This window comes from Balaenoptera physalus (genome assembly GCF_965194825.1).
Source record: "Balaenoptera physalus genome assembly, chromosome: 6".
In the NCBI taxonomy this organism is placed as follows: Eukaryota; Metazoa; Chordata; class Mammalia; order Artiodactyla; family Balaenopteridae; genus Balaenoptera; species Balaenoptera physalus.
The window spans coordinates 92,210,060-92,225,174 of NC_138885.1; the positions used below are offsets into that span (position 1 = coordinate 92,210,060).

General features: G+C 36.2%; 3 protein-coding genes across 5 annotated transcripts in view; 1 reads left to right on the forward strand and 2 right to left on the reverse strand.

Annotated features, from left to right (window-relative positions):
• Nucleotides 1-15,115, forward strand: part of STRADB (STE20 related adaptor beta) — an 89,868-nt gene that overhangs the window by 28,035 nt on the left and 46,718 nt on the right. For 2 of the 3 annotated variants that reach the window (XM_082467223.1, XM_082467222.1), the window contains exon 11: nt 9,686-9,746. In XM_082467223.1, coding sequence (XP_082323349.1) covers nt 9,686-9,737 — 52 coding nt within the window. In that variant the 3' untranslated portion in view covers nt 9,738-9,746. Of the gene's footprint in view, nt 1-9,685; nt 9,747-11,778; nt 14,964-15,115 lie in introns of those variants that run through there. The other variant, XM_082467224.1, reaches the window with a different exon arrangement.
• LOC309663398 (cation channel sperm-associated targeting subunit tau-like) overlaps nt 427-15,115 on the reverse strand; it is a 92,935-nt gene continuing 78,246 nt past the window's right edge. The window contains exons 13-14 of the mRNA XM_082467402.1: nt 10,810-10,884; nt 427-3,533 (exon numbers count right to left, since the gene is read on the reverse strand). Of these exons, the coding sequence (XP_082323528.1) occupies nt 3,195-3,533; nt 10,810-10,884 (414 nt within the window). The 3' untranslated portion in view covers nt 427-3,194. The remainder of the gene's footprint in view (nt 3,534-10,809; nt 10,885-15,115) is intronic.
• LOC309663262 (cation channel sperm-associated targeting subunit tau-like) lies at nt 3,428-9,679 on the reverse strand. The gene has a single exon (XM_082466991.1). It carries the CDS (start codon nt 9,662-9,664, stop codon nt 6,185-6,187), a length of 3,480 nt encoding a protein of 1,159 aa, XP_082323117.1. The 5' UTR covers nt 9,665-9,679; the 3' UTR covers nt 3,428-6,184.

Genomic DNA, 15,115 nt, shown 5'->3' on the forward strand with positions numbered 1-15,115 from the left:
TTGGATGTCCCTCAGGCACTGCACTCACAAAGCCACTGGTATAAATCCACTGAAGTCGCGTATCCCCCCCCCCCGTTGTAGGGGTGGCAGTAATCTCAGATTTCAGGGGGGGTGCATGTCTTGGGCTGGGAAGTGCAGTGAGGTGGCAAGGACTGTCTGTCCTGGTCTCTCTCTCTCCTGCCTGCCGCAAACCGGCTGCTACACTCTCTTCTGAGCCTCTGAAGCTCCCTATCTGTCCCCTCTGACCTTCCAGCTGGTGAAAGTGGTTTCCAGGGTGAGGGAACTTTTTCCCTTTCACAGCTCCCTCCGAGGGGTGCAGGTCCCATTCCAATTACTTTTTTTCCCCCCTTTTGTCCTACGCAGTTTACATGGTGATCTTTCGTGCAGCTTTGGTTGTATGAGATCTTCTGCCAGCGTTCAGTAAGTATTCCGTGAGAATCGTTCCACGTATAGATTATTTTTATATATTTGTGGAGGAGGTGAGCTCCATGTCCTTGTATTCTGCCATCTTGATCTCCATCCCCCCAATGGATTTTTTAAATAAGGAATTGGCTCACATGATTATAGAGGCTGACAAATCCCAGATCTGCAAGGTGAGTAGGCAAGCTGGAGAAGCAGTGGTGTAGTTCCAAATCGAAGGCTGGCAGGCTGAAGACTTAGGATGAGCTGATGTTTCAGTTCGACTCCAAAAGCAGGATAAAGCTGGTATCCCAGTGTGAAGGCAGTCAGGCAGGAGGGATTCTCTCTCAGGGGAGGATCAGCCTTTTTCTTCTGTTCAGGCCTTCAACTGATGAGGCCCACCCACATCAAGGAGGGCAATCTGGTTTTTCAGTCTACAGACTTAGATGTTAATTTCATCCAAAAATGCTTTCACAGAAAGACCCAGAACACTGTTTGATCATGTAACTGGGCACACTGTGGCCCAGTCAAATTGACACAAAAAATTAACCATCCCAGTAGATATTGATAGCCTCACCCTGATAGCCTCACCCTGACAGTGAATGCCTTAAATTTTGCACCATAGGCTCCTGGCATGCTGTATCAATTATTTTTTTATCACTGTTAACAAATTACCACAACGTGGTAATGACTTCAAACACCACAAGTCTATTATCTTACAGTTCTGGAGGTCAGAATTGTAAAATGATTTGGCAGGGCTACATTCCTTCTGCAGGCTCTAGAGGAGAATTTTCTGCCTTTTCCAGCTTCTAGAAGCTACCTGCCTTCTTTTGCTTCACGGGTCAGCATTACTTCAGCTTCTGTTTCAGTGATCACACCTCTCTCTCTGACTTGACCCTTCTGCTTCTGTCTTATAAAATCCTTTTGATTATGTTGGGCCCACCCAGATAATCCCGGATAGTCTCTCCATCTCCAGATCATTAATTTAATCATAGCTGCAAAATCTCTTTTGCCATGTAAGGTAACATAGTCACAGTTTCCTGGGATTGGGATGTTTGTATGTTGCTGGGGGAGGGGTTATTATTCTGCCTACTGTACATGGCTAATCTCATCTTGGTATCTGCTTTCTGAAGGATTCACCTTGGCCAAAATGACCTCCCATGAGTTTCTATAGTACTTTCCCCAACAGCATTTACACAACTCTACTATAACTACTTCTGTGTTTATGTCCCAATAGACTGTGGACTCCTTGAGAATACTGTCTTATTCATGAGAATGTAGTGTTTAGCAAAATCTTTGGCATATTAATTTTATTTCCATGGTAGGAAATTTTTGACTGTGTCACAATATTGCTGTTAAAAGTTTAATGAGGCAAAGTGACTTGAGATTTCCATCTAGTAAATATTTCCTCCTTTACTGCAAGCTAGATCAATGGTTTTCCCCATAAGTACTGTTGGTTAGTTGCCTGTTAGCTCTCAAATCCATTTCTCCACTTTTCCTCTGCTCTGCTTCACTGGGAACTACATTTCCCATGCCCCCTCGCTCTCTCTGGTTTCCAGGGAGGCAATAGCAGGAGATTAGAGAGCAGGATGAGAAAGAAGAAACATAGTTATTTCTCACCCCCTTCCCCACTCCCCTGTTTCTTGTGGTGTCTCTGTCAGTGGCTGTATCTTCTTTGTATTCTGGCTTTAGGACACTGGTCACACCACTTCTTCCTGATGTCCTATCTGAGGGGTGCTATCACTTTCTGCTCTTGCCAATCTCTGGATTGCCATATCATCCCTTTTAGTTTCTTAGCCTTGGTTCCATCACCCATGAAACCAATTCCCTGTGTTCCTTCTACTTGAAAGATCCAGAGGTAATTGTGCTTTCCCAGTCACACTCTGATTGATATATGTACTGGCAACTTTGAGAATTACTAGAAATTCTTGGTCTCCCCCCCCAAATTACTACCTTGATTATGGCATTAAATGAATGATCAGAAATTATGTTTTCCATCAGCCAATTCTATTTAAACTCCATAAACTTTATGATTTATGGTAGAAAAATGGAAACTGACAAAAATTCTATAAATTGAAATTCTTACTCCTCAAGAGTGAACCAAAGTTCAGCAAGATTCAAATATTGTATTTGATAAGAATAGAACCAATTCTCAAAAGTCTCTTAATTTAAATCCTATGCTGATTTAGCTAGATAATTTTTAATGCAGTTTGTTTTATACAGTTTATTCCTGAGTTTCATGTTATTAAAGAGGCTGTCTCATAGTTTTTCGAGTAAGCTAGAAAGTCACTCCAGTGTATTAGAAGCCTCAGGAATTAGTAGTATGAAAGTTGTTTTTTATTATCTTTATAGTGTAAAAAGTTGTAATATCAGATGATATTGAAATTAATAGATGTTCTATAGGCCCAGGGAATTGCATACTGTTGAATCTAGAGCTGAAGAGTTAAAGTATATTCATAACAAAAGGCTGAACATACATAACTGCAAATAGAGACCCTGACACTGGGTGGTCAGGGATAATTTAGGGCATAGCAAAGATTTGGAAAATCAGAGAATAGTGAAAAAGGGGAAAAGTTGGGAAATAAAACTTCACTAATGACTATGTATCTCTGAGGTTCTCTAAGATTCATAAACAAAACACATTTACATCAAAAGTGTTTCTTTTTCATTTTAATTAAAACAAAATGGTTCTAACAAGATGAAATTTGGTTACTGACTTCTATCACATAAAAGGACAGATCTCCAAACCATTTTGTTAATTGGAGAAATGACATTCTGACTGTTGGCCTCACACGTCATTCTGAACTGTTTAACATCTGGATAATATCACAAATGAGCGAACGTTTTTCAATATACTCTTTTAATTTTTTTTTTGGCCGCATTTTATGGATTTCATAATCTGGGACTGAATCATTTATATGAACTAAGCCTGCTGAAACCATTCGAGGACTTGTAAATTTTCCAGTGTAGCTTTCTCGTTTGTTAACCTCTGGAGCAGTATACGGTCTTGCAGAGCGTTTTAACTGATTATGGCTATCATTTGGGCTCTTTCCTAAAAGCCTTGCTCTTGATTTTGCTTTTTCAAGATGCTTAAATGAAGTTACATGTAAATCCTCAACTCTATCCGAACAATCCTAAATATTAAAATAAAAGATCAGGTTGGTGAGTTAGGTTTCTTAAAAGTACATTTTAGACTTACAAGGACTAAAGTTTGTAATATCAACAAAGAATGAGAGCAGTCAAATGTTTTATAGGCAGTCTCCAAATTCAGACCCTACATTCAATGCCTGCCATCAGATACTTTAAAAACCATACTTTAAAAAATCTTATTGTTTCAAAGGATCTGTTTTTCAAAAGGTATGCAAGATATGAAGCTGAAAACCAGAAATCTTAGGGGACCTGTCCTCAGGGGTCAGACTCCTAGGCAAAGACAGCCCTCCTATAATTCTCCTCTTCTAAAATATCTCTTCCCCAACCCCAAACAAACATAAATTATAAGCTCTTATATTTTACTTTTTAAATCATCCAAACATTCATTCTTTAAAAGTTAATAAACACCTTCTTTAATATTTATATACACACACATACAGAGGTTAGGATTGAAGAATATGGTTATGTTTATACTAAAATATTAAAACTTTTTGTGTACATTCTGAGACTAAACAAGTAAAACATTTAAGAAAATAACTGTAAGGAAATACACCAAAATAATTTTTTAAAATGATGGTTGTTTTAGGGTGGTGGGATTATGGGCTTAGTTTTCCTTTTCTCTTTTTTTTCAAATTTGTATAATATGACTATATTTTATTTAAAAAATATAATAATCTACAAGTGCCCATAAGAGGGTATGGAGTTATTAGTCATTTCTCAAATTAGTGTAAACTAGTTTCCTCTGCAGTTTGAGCAGTTTGTCGCTTAATGCTTTGCAGAGATGGCCACACCAAGGGAATGGGCCTGCTTTGATTTGGTGAGAAGGTGGGAGTAGATTAATAGAATTGGCAGGTAGGAGGAATTTAGGCAGAACTAAGAAGAATTAGGGCAGCAAGAGAGAGAAGATTTACCAAGAAGGAGGTATGAAGAGTCCATATTGTTGCCTGGGTTTGCAAGTAAACATTCTTCCTTTTCCATCTTATGTACATGGAAGCAATTAGGTAAGGGAATTATTAAGCAATTATTAAGGGAATTTCTGCTACATTGGTGAGTAGCATATAATTTTTACTTGACAGTTGATATAACTGATTACTAGAGTGACAGCAGAAGGGCACAGAGACCCACACCACTGGTTATTTTTCTGGAAGCTCCTACAACTCAATTTCCCTGTCTTCTACTTTGATTGCTTTGGGAGATTTCCTGGATTTTAGAGAATCAAATGAGCGAGTCTTTCTGATGATCTGAAAAATGCCCTCTTACCACTCAATTCTCTGTTGTCAATTTTACTAGAGAGAAAAGTTTAGGTACTGTTGGTTTGACAGAGGGAAATAAATATAACTATCTCCCTTATCCATTCTTAGGATAAAGGTTCTGAGATCCTATATGATCCCATACCATATAACATAAACACAATCTCTTATTTTGTTTGGAAAAGTGATAATAAAGATTCCACTTATCTGAGGGAACTTCAGAAAGTCTTTGCTTTTCATAAACTATGAACCCATCTTTTACTTCCTTTTCCTCATCTGTACACACACACACACACACACACACACACACACTCATTATTAAATTATTGAATTTAGAAAAGAGAAATCCAAAGTTGAGAGTATGTTGATAATATTTACCCTGCTACACGTTTGCTTTACTATTTACTAGAGGTAATCATTTGCTTTGCTGTGGAAAACAAATTCAAAGCAACTATTCTGAAATTAGATCTATTTTCTCATTCAAAGATAGTTATGCACATCAAATTATCAATATAATATCATTTTAGAATTTGTGAGTTTTCCCAACTGTGGGTCATGCCTATCTATATATGCTAATAGAGAAGAGCAGTGTTCCAGAAAATTAAAATAAGCCCCTTCCATTCCTAGAGGTTTTAACTTTGTTTTGAATGGTTTATATAACGTCTAGTAGCAGATTTACCTTCCTAATTGTTTTATGTTAATATTAAAAATAGATTTGAATTTCCATGTTTCTCAGCAGATGGCAGAGGGGTGGTGATGAAAGAGAAAAGAGTAGAAGCTAAATTAAAATTTTACAATTCATAATTCAAGAGATTGTAAATTTTGCATATCTCTAAGGCTTAGCAGACTAACTGGCACATAATATGAACTTAGTTTATTTGTTTACTGAAACAAAGATAATTCAGCGATCTGCAAAAAGACTATATATTTATACTTATATCTGCATGAAAAGACAATCCCAGCCTTTCTGTAGTATACAGCCACTGCCAATGGTTGTACAGGTTGTGCCTGCACAACAGCCCCTGGTTGAGGGGTCAGTCAGGGCTGAAATAGCCAGTCTTCCGTAGACAGAGCTGTGTACCCTGTCCAGGCTGTGTCAGCCGCTAGAGTCGGCCCGGAGGAAAGAGTGCTTTTTTTCTAATTCGTGATCTAGACAGGGGGGGTCCCCTTTATCTATTTTACATAAAGGCACTAAATGTGTTAACATTCCCTTGATTTTCTGATTGCCTTTTGAATGAGGTGAGGTGATATTTGAATGTCAGAAGAATTTTTAAAATTTGGAGGTCTGTTTATCCTGGGGCAGTTAAGGTTACATACATACTTGCATGCAGACACATACACTCTAGATTATCTACAGAACTTTGCCAAATACAGAAATAAAAGACTTAGAAAAACATTATTACGTGTATAGTTCTTCTTGCAGTCCAATGAAGCAATGCCCTTGGAACAGATTTTCTTAGAAGAATTCCTGTGGTGGGCAGTGTGGTTGGTAATATACTAACTATCTTGTTAAATGACTTTTTTTGTTTGCTGACATGGTCTCTTTCTTTTTGAACCCTGGGCTTTAGATTTTCTCTCTTTAGTACTTCCAGGAAGAGGGATGGTTTTGAGTTTTTCTCAGCTATCAAAACTTTATATTTAAGCAATTGTGATTCAGGGACCTTGGCACATTTTTTGTTGCAAAGTTTGTTTGGTTTTATATAAAGAGTTTGTATTTCTTCTTTGTAACGTGCAAATGTTACTAAATGTTGTTTTCTATAATTGTTATTATTTCCTTTCAATCTCTGATGATACTGGTCTTCTAATTTTGATTTCTCTCCAGCCTCTGCATTGAGGCGAGTTAGAGTATTACTTTGCCTGGAAGGAAAAGTGAGTTTGTTTACGTATTCCTCATCTTCATTTGGCATCTTGCAATTAGGAATTCTTGGATACGGTGACAGTACTGCTTCAGGTTTTTCCTGTACTATCAATTTATAGGTGTTATTGTGCTCCTTTTTGTCAAGGGACTTCATTTTCAGTGTCTTTTCAAAGCAAGCATTTGATTGAGTTATTTTTGATTTACCACTCCAACTATGTGGGTCTTGTATATCTGTTTTAAAACCACAGTTCTCTGCTTGAGGAAACTGCATGAAACCGTGTTCTTTCCTTTGTTTCTTAGGCATTGTATCTGTAAGTCTTTCTGATGACTTATTTACTGGAATTGCCTGGGTATTTTTGTTGGAACAAGGTTGTACTTTAATTAAACTCAGTATTTTTGCTTCCTTAGGATAGTATCTTTTCTGTTCCTGAATTATTGATAGACTTTCTTTAATATTCTCTAAGGAAAAATGTTCCTTTTCTTCCTTTTTGGTCAACTCTGTTTCTACAAGTCTATCTTCAGAAAGCTTTTGTAAAGTGGTTTTCTGAGCAATTTTTGAATATTTATTTTGCTTTTCTGAATGGTCCTCCACAAACTGATTTTCATCTCTTAAAGACAAATCTGGCTTTATACATTTTAATGGTGTGGAAGTAGAATTAACCAAATTTATATGCCGGCTTATCCCCTCTAATTGCCTTTCTGTGATTAGTCCTGATTTTGACAGTTTTTCTATAAAAAGGCTCTGGAGGTGTTTGCTTAAATCAGCTTTTAGATCTAAGCGTTCATTTTCTGATAAAGCTATAAGATAGTTTTGTAGAGATTTATTTAAGGGATATTTCATGTTTATTTCAAGCCTACTACCAAAACTCCCTCTTGAAATATCTTGTCCTAACTCATGAAAAGATATTGAGGCACTTTTAGCTCTTAGAGAAGATACATTTGAGTGTATAGGCTCAGATTCTGCATCTTTAAATAAACTGTTGTCTGAAAGGTTTTTTAGGAAATAGTTTTGGAGAATTTCATTTAAAAAAGATCTTAGCTTTATTTCCAAATGTTTGTCTATGAAATGATGATTAAAATTATTTACAAAAGACATGATTTCTTTTACAGTTTCTGAATATTTCTCCAGAAAAATATTTTGCCCTTTTGGTTCTACTTTCTCATTCATCAAATACAGATTTTGATAGATTTTTGGTAAGTCCTCTTTGGTGATATGTCCTGATTCTGAAAGCCTTTCTACAAGGTAATGCTGGATATGTTTACTTAATTCAGATTTTAAATTTTTTATTTCTGACTCTGAGAGTTCTTCTAGAAATACACGCAGCTTTGGATTCAAAATAGGTTTTCTGTCCAATTTGTCTACTTTATCAAAATTCTCTTCGATTTCTTCAAGGTCTTCTGTCAGACTTGGAAAAGGATGTTCAATTAGTCTTTCTAATTCTTTTTCTGGTTGTCTGCTTTTAGACTGACTATATTTGAAAAAAACATTAAATGTGTTTTTCAAAAAGGATTTTAACATTACTACCTCAGAGTTATTAAGTTTACCCATTAGTGCGTTACTTAAATTTTCTAAAGTAGAACTTAGATCATTTTCTTCTCTATCAAGCCTCTGACCATTACTTGGCAAATCTGTTTTTTTATCTGGTGTCGACTGATATTTTGAATCTTGTGGGGATCTATTTTGGCCTTTGTCTATGAATTCAACTCCATTAAAAGAAGTGGTTTCTTTGTGAATGATGGGTGTATTCTGCTCTGAAAGAGGTTCTGTTTTGCTTCTGATTTCTGAATAATACTCTGTGGAATCCTTTGGCTTTTCTTCAGCAAAAGCTGTCTCTGTATACAGCAAAAAACTCTTCTGGTATTCTTTATCTAATTCTATCACTTTGATTATCCCCGATTCTAAAAGAGTATCTACAGGAAATGCTTGTATTATCTGGCTTATAACGGATTTGGCCGGCGGATATTCTATTTCATTATTGTTTTCTTCATAGTGAACTAGAACATTGGAAGGCGAACTCTCCCAAGCTGTGGGTAATTGACTCTGTGAGTTTATCTGTGTCTCATTCGTTTCTTTCACTCCTCTCCCCAACTCTGGGAAGATCGGTGCAGTGAATATTTGCTTTATAACATAATCATATACAAGGCTCTTCAAATCTGGTTTGGAGCTAGATACCTCACTTTTTAAATGTTTCTTTTTGAAACTACTCTTTTTTTTAATTGGAAAATCTATCTCACCAGCCTCTAAGTGTTTTTCAGAGACAGGTTCCTTTTCTACCTCTGGAGAATTTCCTGGTCCACCTTCTGAAAGTGAATCTGTGGGAATATCTTTAATTATTTGATTTAAAAGAGACTTTGAATTTAAAATGTCTCCTTCTGAAAGCCAGCTATTTAAATCGTGAGTTTTTTCAAATACTTTGCCTTCTAAACTACTTGGTCGTTCATCATGAAGAGCCAGAAGTGGAGAACTATGACTTTTCTTTCTTGCTTCAGTGTCCACAGAAACTTCAGGTGTAGAAAATAATCTATCTGAAAGGTCTTGCAGATTTTTACTTAAAATTAACTTGAGCACCATTGATTGTTTTAAATTTTCTATGTGGGAAGTAAGACTTAATGAATTTGAGCGGCAACATTTATTTACATTTACTTTTCCAGGCATTGATGATTCTCCCTCAAAGTTTGGTAAAGATACATTTGGTAGCCTTTCCTGTAACTTATTCTTAGTGTCTGAAGTCTTTATTGTGATGATACCCGGATCATGGACTAACTTATTCTTAGGGTCTGAAGTCTTTAGTGCGGTGATACCAGGATCACTGGCTAACTTATTCTTAGTGTCTAAACCCTTTATTGCGATGATATCAAGATTATGGGGCCAGGTTTTATTAGCAGGGCTTGCAGGTTTTGAATGTGTTGGGTAAGGAGGATCTTGGTCTTCATGCTCTATAACCTCGGCACTTAAAATATTTCTACATTTGAACATATCTTGGTCTTTCCTTTTTCTGACTGACATTTTGTTGTTTATATTCCTTAGAAAAGGATCAAAACCAGTCTTGATGTTGAATTTCTGGAACTGTAATATTTAAAAAAAAAAGGTAAGAAATTCTGAAGCATTTGTTTTAAATTTATAATAAAATTTTTAGTTAATTCTCTTTGAGCAATCTGCCAATTTATCTGTTCATCTTCGTACCTTCTACAAAGAGAAAACCAACTTTAATTATTTTAAAATATTTGAGATTGGAATAATAATGAGAATTTTAATGCAAATTTTTCAGATTCCTAATTCTGATACTATGTTGTGTTCAAGAGCTTTTTGCTACCTGGAATATTTTTAAACACTTAAAAGGCACTCATCAATAGTTTGTTTGTTTAAGAACTCGATTTCCAGTGTTAGCTCCATTTGCTTAGACAAAGGCTAACATTAAGATCTAAGTCCTATCCATATAAATATTTTAGTAGCAATGTGGGTAATTTTTTTTTAAATGCAAAGCAAGTAGTAGATATTCCATTAAAAGTATCATAAATATTCTCTAAAGAGTGACTTGGGAACACAGATCATCTGCCTTTAAATCTGAGAGTTTTAACAATGATGATGAGTTCCACCTAGTCCTTAGCATGTTACAGTAGAAACTTGCTTTTTGATAAATATTATATATGCCTCAGAAATGGTAGAGAACAGTACAAAAAATTCTCAGTTACAGTGAAATGTCAGTGTAATAGCCATAGGCAGTTTTGTAAGCTCTGGGATCAGGCTGTTCTATTATTGAAATAGCCTAGAAAACGAAGTCTCTTATTCAAACTCTTTGTCCATACAACTTCTCTATTATCCAGTTAAAAAAAGCAAAACGTGAAATAATCAGCCTAGTATTTGTTTTAGTTCATATGGTTTTCAAATGCTAATTGATACCCAGGTGACAGCATAAGAATCCCTGTTTTTTTGTTTTGTTTTGTTTTTTGAGAAATACAGATTCCCAGGCTCCATTTCCAAACTGAGATTCATTAGGTCAGAGGTGGGACCTGGGAATATGTATTTTTGTAAAGATAGGTGAGTGTTTCCTCTGGGTAGTCTGGTTTTGGAACCACTGAATTACATAAAGTATTAGAGAAACCTAGTATTTAAGTATAATTGATATTGGGATAAGAAAACTCAGTACTCACCTGATATTTTGGTTTGAATTCTATATATTCTGGTTTGAAAGATGGTGAAATGTATTCTTTTGGTGAAAACGCCACCTTATAAAAAGAGAAGTTTTAATTTTAGACTGCTTATAATGAAAGGATATTTCCCAAAATAATTTTATTCATTCAATAGTTATTAAAGATATTAAACATTTTAAAAACTAAATAAGTATTTTTCTCATAACTACCATAATTTGCCTATAATCAAAAGAAATTTATATCAGAAATGTATATAATCTTAGCTTCCCTGACACCATAATATTCACCCTATTGAATGTGTAAAATCAAAATAATGCTCAGCAACTTTAAGCAGAAACAAAAGTGGAAAAGAAAATAGAACTGTTAGAACAAATGTAATCTAATTTTAAAAGGTTGTGAAATGCTTTAGATAATAAATAGCATCTGATATTACACTGAGATAGCATTTTCAATGACTCTCAAGCTGTAATTGTTAAATGGGTACTTACTGCCTAAGGAAACACTTCGTACTAAATCAAGGTGTATAGGAACAATTATAGAATCACAGACCCACTGACTTTTTAGAGATGGATGACACTTTAGAGATAATAACGTCCTACTCTTTGTTTTACACAAAAATCTGCAGTTGAAATTATTGCCCTAAATTACCAGATGATTAGTAGCCTAAATCCTAGGCATCCTAAATTTTCATCTGATGCTCCTACTACCACACAATCAAGACTGCAGTGAAAGACAATGGTGCTTTGAAAACATCATAATGTTTAGAGAAAACTTGATACCATCTCTTTGCAGAACATAGTACTATCAACCACTTTCCTACACATTGTCTCCTTTAGTTTGTAGGGGGTTCATTATATATCAAGTTAGTTAAAATAATTCAATGAATGACGCTTTCATAATACTTTTGGTTTAAGTGTTCATTAATATTAAGCAGTTAATAACATGACTTTATTCTTAAATCTTCGGCAGCTTCCCACGTTTTGTTATTCATTGCCCTCACACACTGACTCTAAATAATTTCTGCAAGTATCTCAGTATTCCCCACTATAGTTTCTCTCCAGGAAAATGTGTCTAACTCTGAATTCTAGAAATATATCTCGTACTTTTCCACACCTGTTCCTTTGCTCATTTTGTTTTTCTTTGCCTGAATTTTCCAAAATCTCCCTTAAAAACAGTTTAAATTCTAACATTTGAAAGTTTATTGCCTTAAATGAATTTAGTAGAAAATTAAAATTAAAAATAAATGAAATATGTATGACAAGGAAGTGGAAGAAAAAGTAGTAGAAAAAAATATGATCTCGGGCTTCCCTGGTGGCGCAGTGGTTGAGAATCTGCCTGCCAATGCAGTGGACACAGGTTCGAGCCCTGGTCTGGGAAGATCTCACATGCCGCGGAGCAACTGGGCCCGTGAGCCACAATTACTCAGCCTGCGTGTCTGGAGCCTGTGCTCCGCAACAAGAGAGGCCGCGATAGTGAGAGGCCCGCGCACCGCGATTAAGAGTGGCCCCTGCTTGCCACAACTAGAGAAAGCCCTCACACAGAAATGAAGACCCAACACAGCCATAAAAATAAATAAAAAGTAAATAAATTAATTAAAAAACAAACAAAAACAACTTGCTTCCTTAAAAAAAAAAATCCAGGATAGTTATATGAGAGGGAAATGATCAGGATGCTAGAAAAGGACAAAAAAAAGAAGCCAATACAGGAGCTTCAAGATGGTAGACTGAACATGTGCGTTTACTTTCTCCTACCTGCCAAAGTTCCAGTAAATTAACAGAAAATAATATTTCCAAAAGAAAAATCTGATGACAAATTGAAATTATAACGGAGTAATCATGGTTCAGGCATACAAAAACAGAGTCAGGTGGCCATTGAGGATCTTGTCTCAGATATGATCTGGTCTCATTCAGTGGTCTCTGCACCACTGAAAACCTGAACTTTCTCTGAACTGTACCAGACCCAAGGACACCACCGGCAGTATTCAGAACAATACCTGCCAGCTGCAAACTTATGGTCTTTAGGTCTCCCCTTGTAATTATGCAACCATTTCAGACCCCAACCAATCCTTACTTAACAAGCACCCTTACTTCTTGGCTGCTCCAATCATAATTCTTGATAAACAACTCGTGTAACTAAATGTAACTGTGCAGTTTTTGCCTTTATAAGTCTCCTCCATTTTGTAGTCCAGTGGAACACAATTCGAGTGCTTGAATATGTGTCTCCCAGGCTGCAGTCCTAACAAACCTCAAATAAACACGTTTTATTTCAATCAGGTCTCCATTTCTGAAATTTTGGTTAACAAATCCCATTGGAATACTGGAAATCAGTAAGGTAACACACCAAGATCCAGAAAGTTGAGAAAGTTTGGAAAATAGGAAAGCAGATGGATTGACTTAATGGAAAACCCCCATCAAGAAAACCAGAGCTTTGGGACTTCCCTGGTGGCACAGTGGTTAAGAATCCGCCTGCCAATGCAGGGGACACGGGTTCGAGTCCTGCTCCGGGAAGATCCCACATGCTGCGGAGCAACTAAGCCCGAGTGCCAAATGGGTGGGACTAATAAGTTACATTGACACATTTAAATTGTATTCCATTCAACTGAATATTTTATAGCAATGAAAATTACTTAAATACATCCATACAAAGATATGACTGAATCTCACAAATTTAATGCTGAAAATAATAAGCAATAATGTAATAAAGTACATGGATAACTGTCATTTGGGAATGTAAAAATAAGTCGTAAAACTACAAAGTAGGGAAATGTTATCACAACAGTCAAGATAGTGGTCATCTCTGGAGAGGGTGTGATGGGATTGTGATCAGTAAAGGGCACGTGGTTGAGGGAGAGCTTTTCATGTAATTGCACTGTTTTATTTCTTGATCTGGGTAGTGGTTACAATGGTTGTTGCTTTACAATTACTCATTAAAATGCTCACGTTTTATGCACTTTTCTGCATGTATATTTCACAACAGGACAAATATATTGTAAAGGGAGCGATGAAAAAGTGTAATGGGTTCTCAGAACAGATTAATAACAAGTATTAGGACACTGACAGTACTAATTTTAGAAGAAGAAGCAAGCTAAGGAAGTTTTTTTTCCCCCTATTCAGGAAGGAAATTGGATTCAATTGAATATAGGGAAATGTTTAATTTCATTAAAACCCAGAAATCATTTATTGAGCCTGCATTTAAATTATAGAAACTTCCAGGTAAAAATGGGAGAATAAATCAGGAAAGCAAAGTAATATCTAATGAAACAAAATATAACAAAATATAATAAATTCATAAGCAGCAACTTAATAGGGAATGGGGTACAATTTTTTCTCTTTAACTTCAAAACATGGCAGCCAAGCAAAGACACAAGGGATGCTAGTGTGATTTGCAAAATCACCTGGCTCCTAACCCTACCTCCAGCCCTAGAAGAAATTCTGAGGAACGAAAATAACTCAACAAAAGCCTAGAATTCTTACCAGTATCTTCTGATTTAGGAAAAAGTAAATGAAATAAGAAGGCCTAGAAAAGTCAGACTTCTAACATTACCCTACAGAACCTCAGCAGAGAGAAGAGCTTGTGGATGGCTACAACTTCACCTTTTCCTCAACCATTTCCTAATGTCATCTAGACCTTTCATCCAGAAGAGTCAGACCCAAAAGGGAATAATTTACAGAGGCCCACTATGCACCCCACATTGGCCTGTGTGGGCCACCGTAGGAGGACTGGGAGAGCAGTGTGATCAACCAAGTGGTCATTATTCTTACGATTTAGCACAATATCAATCAAATAAGAGAATGTAAGTAGCTGAATCAGGTTGTTTGAATCTCCTAAGCCCCTTTTGGCTTGGCTGCCACATGGAGAGTGTACAATGCAGGCCAACTTGGATTTGCCATTAGCGGAAAAAAAGAAGCATCATGCCCAGGAGTGGTCAAGGTGAAATCTCAGGTTTTCAAAACAGATCTATATAACCTTCCATTCCCTGGAGGGTTATATAGCTACCTCTTCCCATGGAAGAGGAGGAGGTGAGAACAGTAGAGTCAGAAATCTTTTTAAGTCTTTTTTTTTTTTTTTTTAGCAGGATGTTCCAATGGTCAACAATACCAGATGCGTGTGGATGGTGGGGATCATAAAAGGCCCATTAAACATCTTCACTATTAGCCCTTTTTAAAAATTAATTAATTAATTAATTTTAACATCTTCATTGGAGTATAATTGCTTTACAATGGTGTGTTAGTTTCTGCTGTATAACAAAGTGAATCAGCTATACATATACATATATCCCCATACCTCCTACCTCTTGCGTCTCCCT

Excerpts from the sequence above, each read along its gene's own strand:
- LOC309663262 (XM_082466991.1), bottom strand. The coding sequence starts at position 9,664 with ATGTCAGTCAGAAAAAGGAAAGACCAAGATATGTTCAAATGTAGAAAT.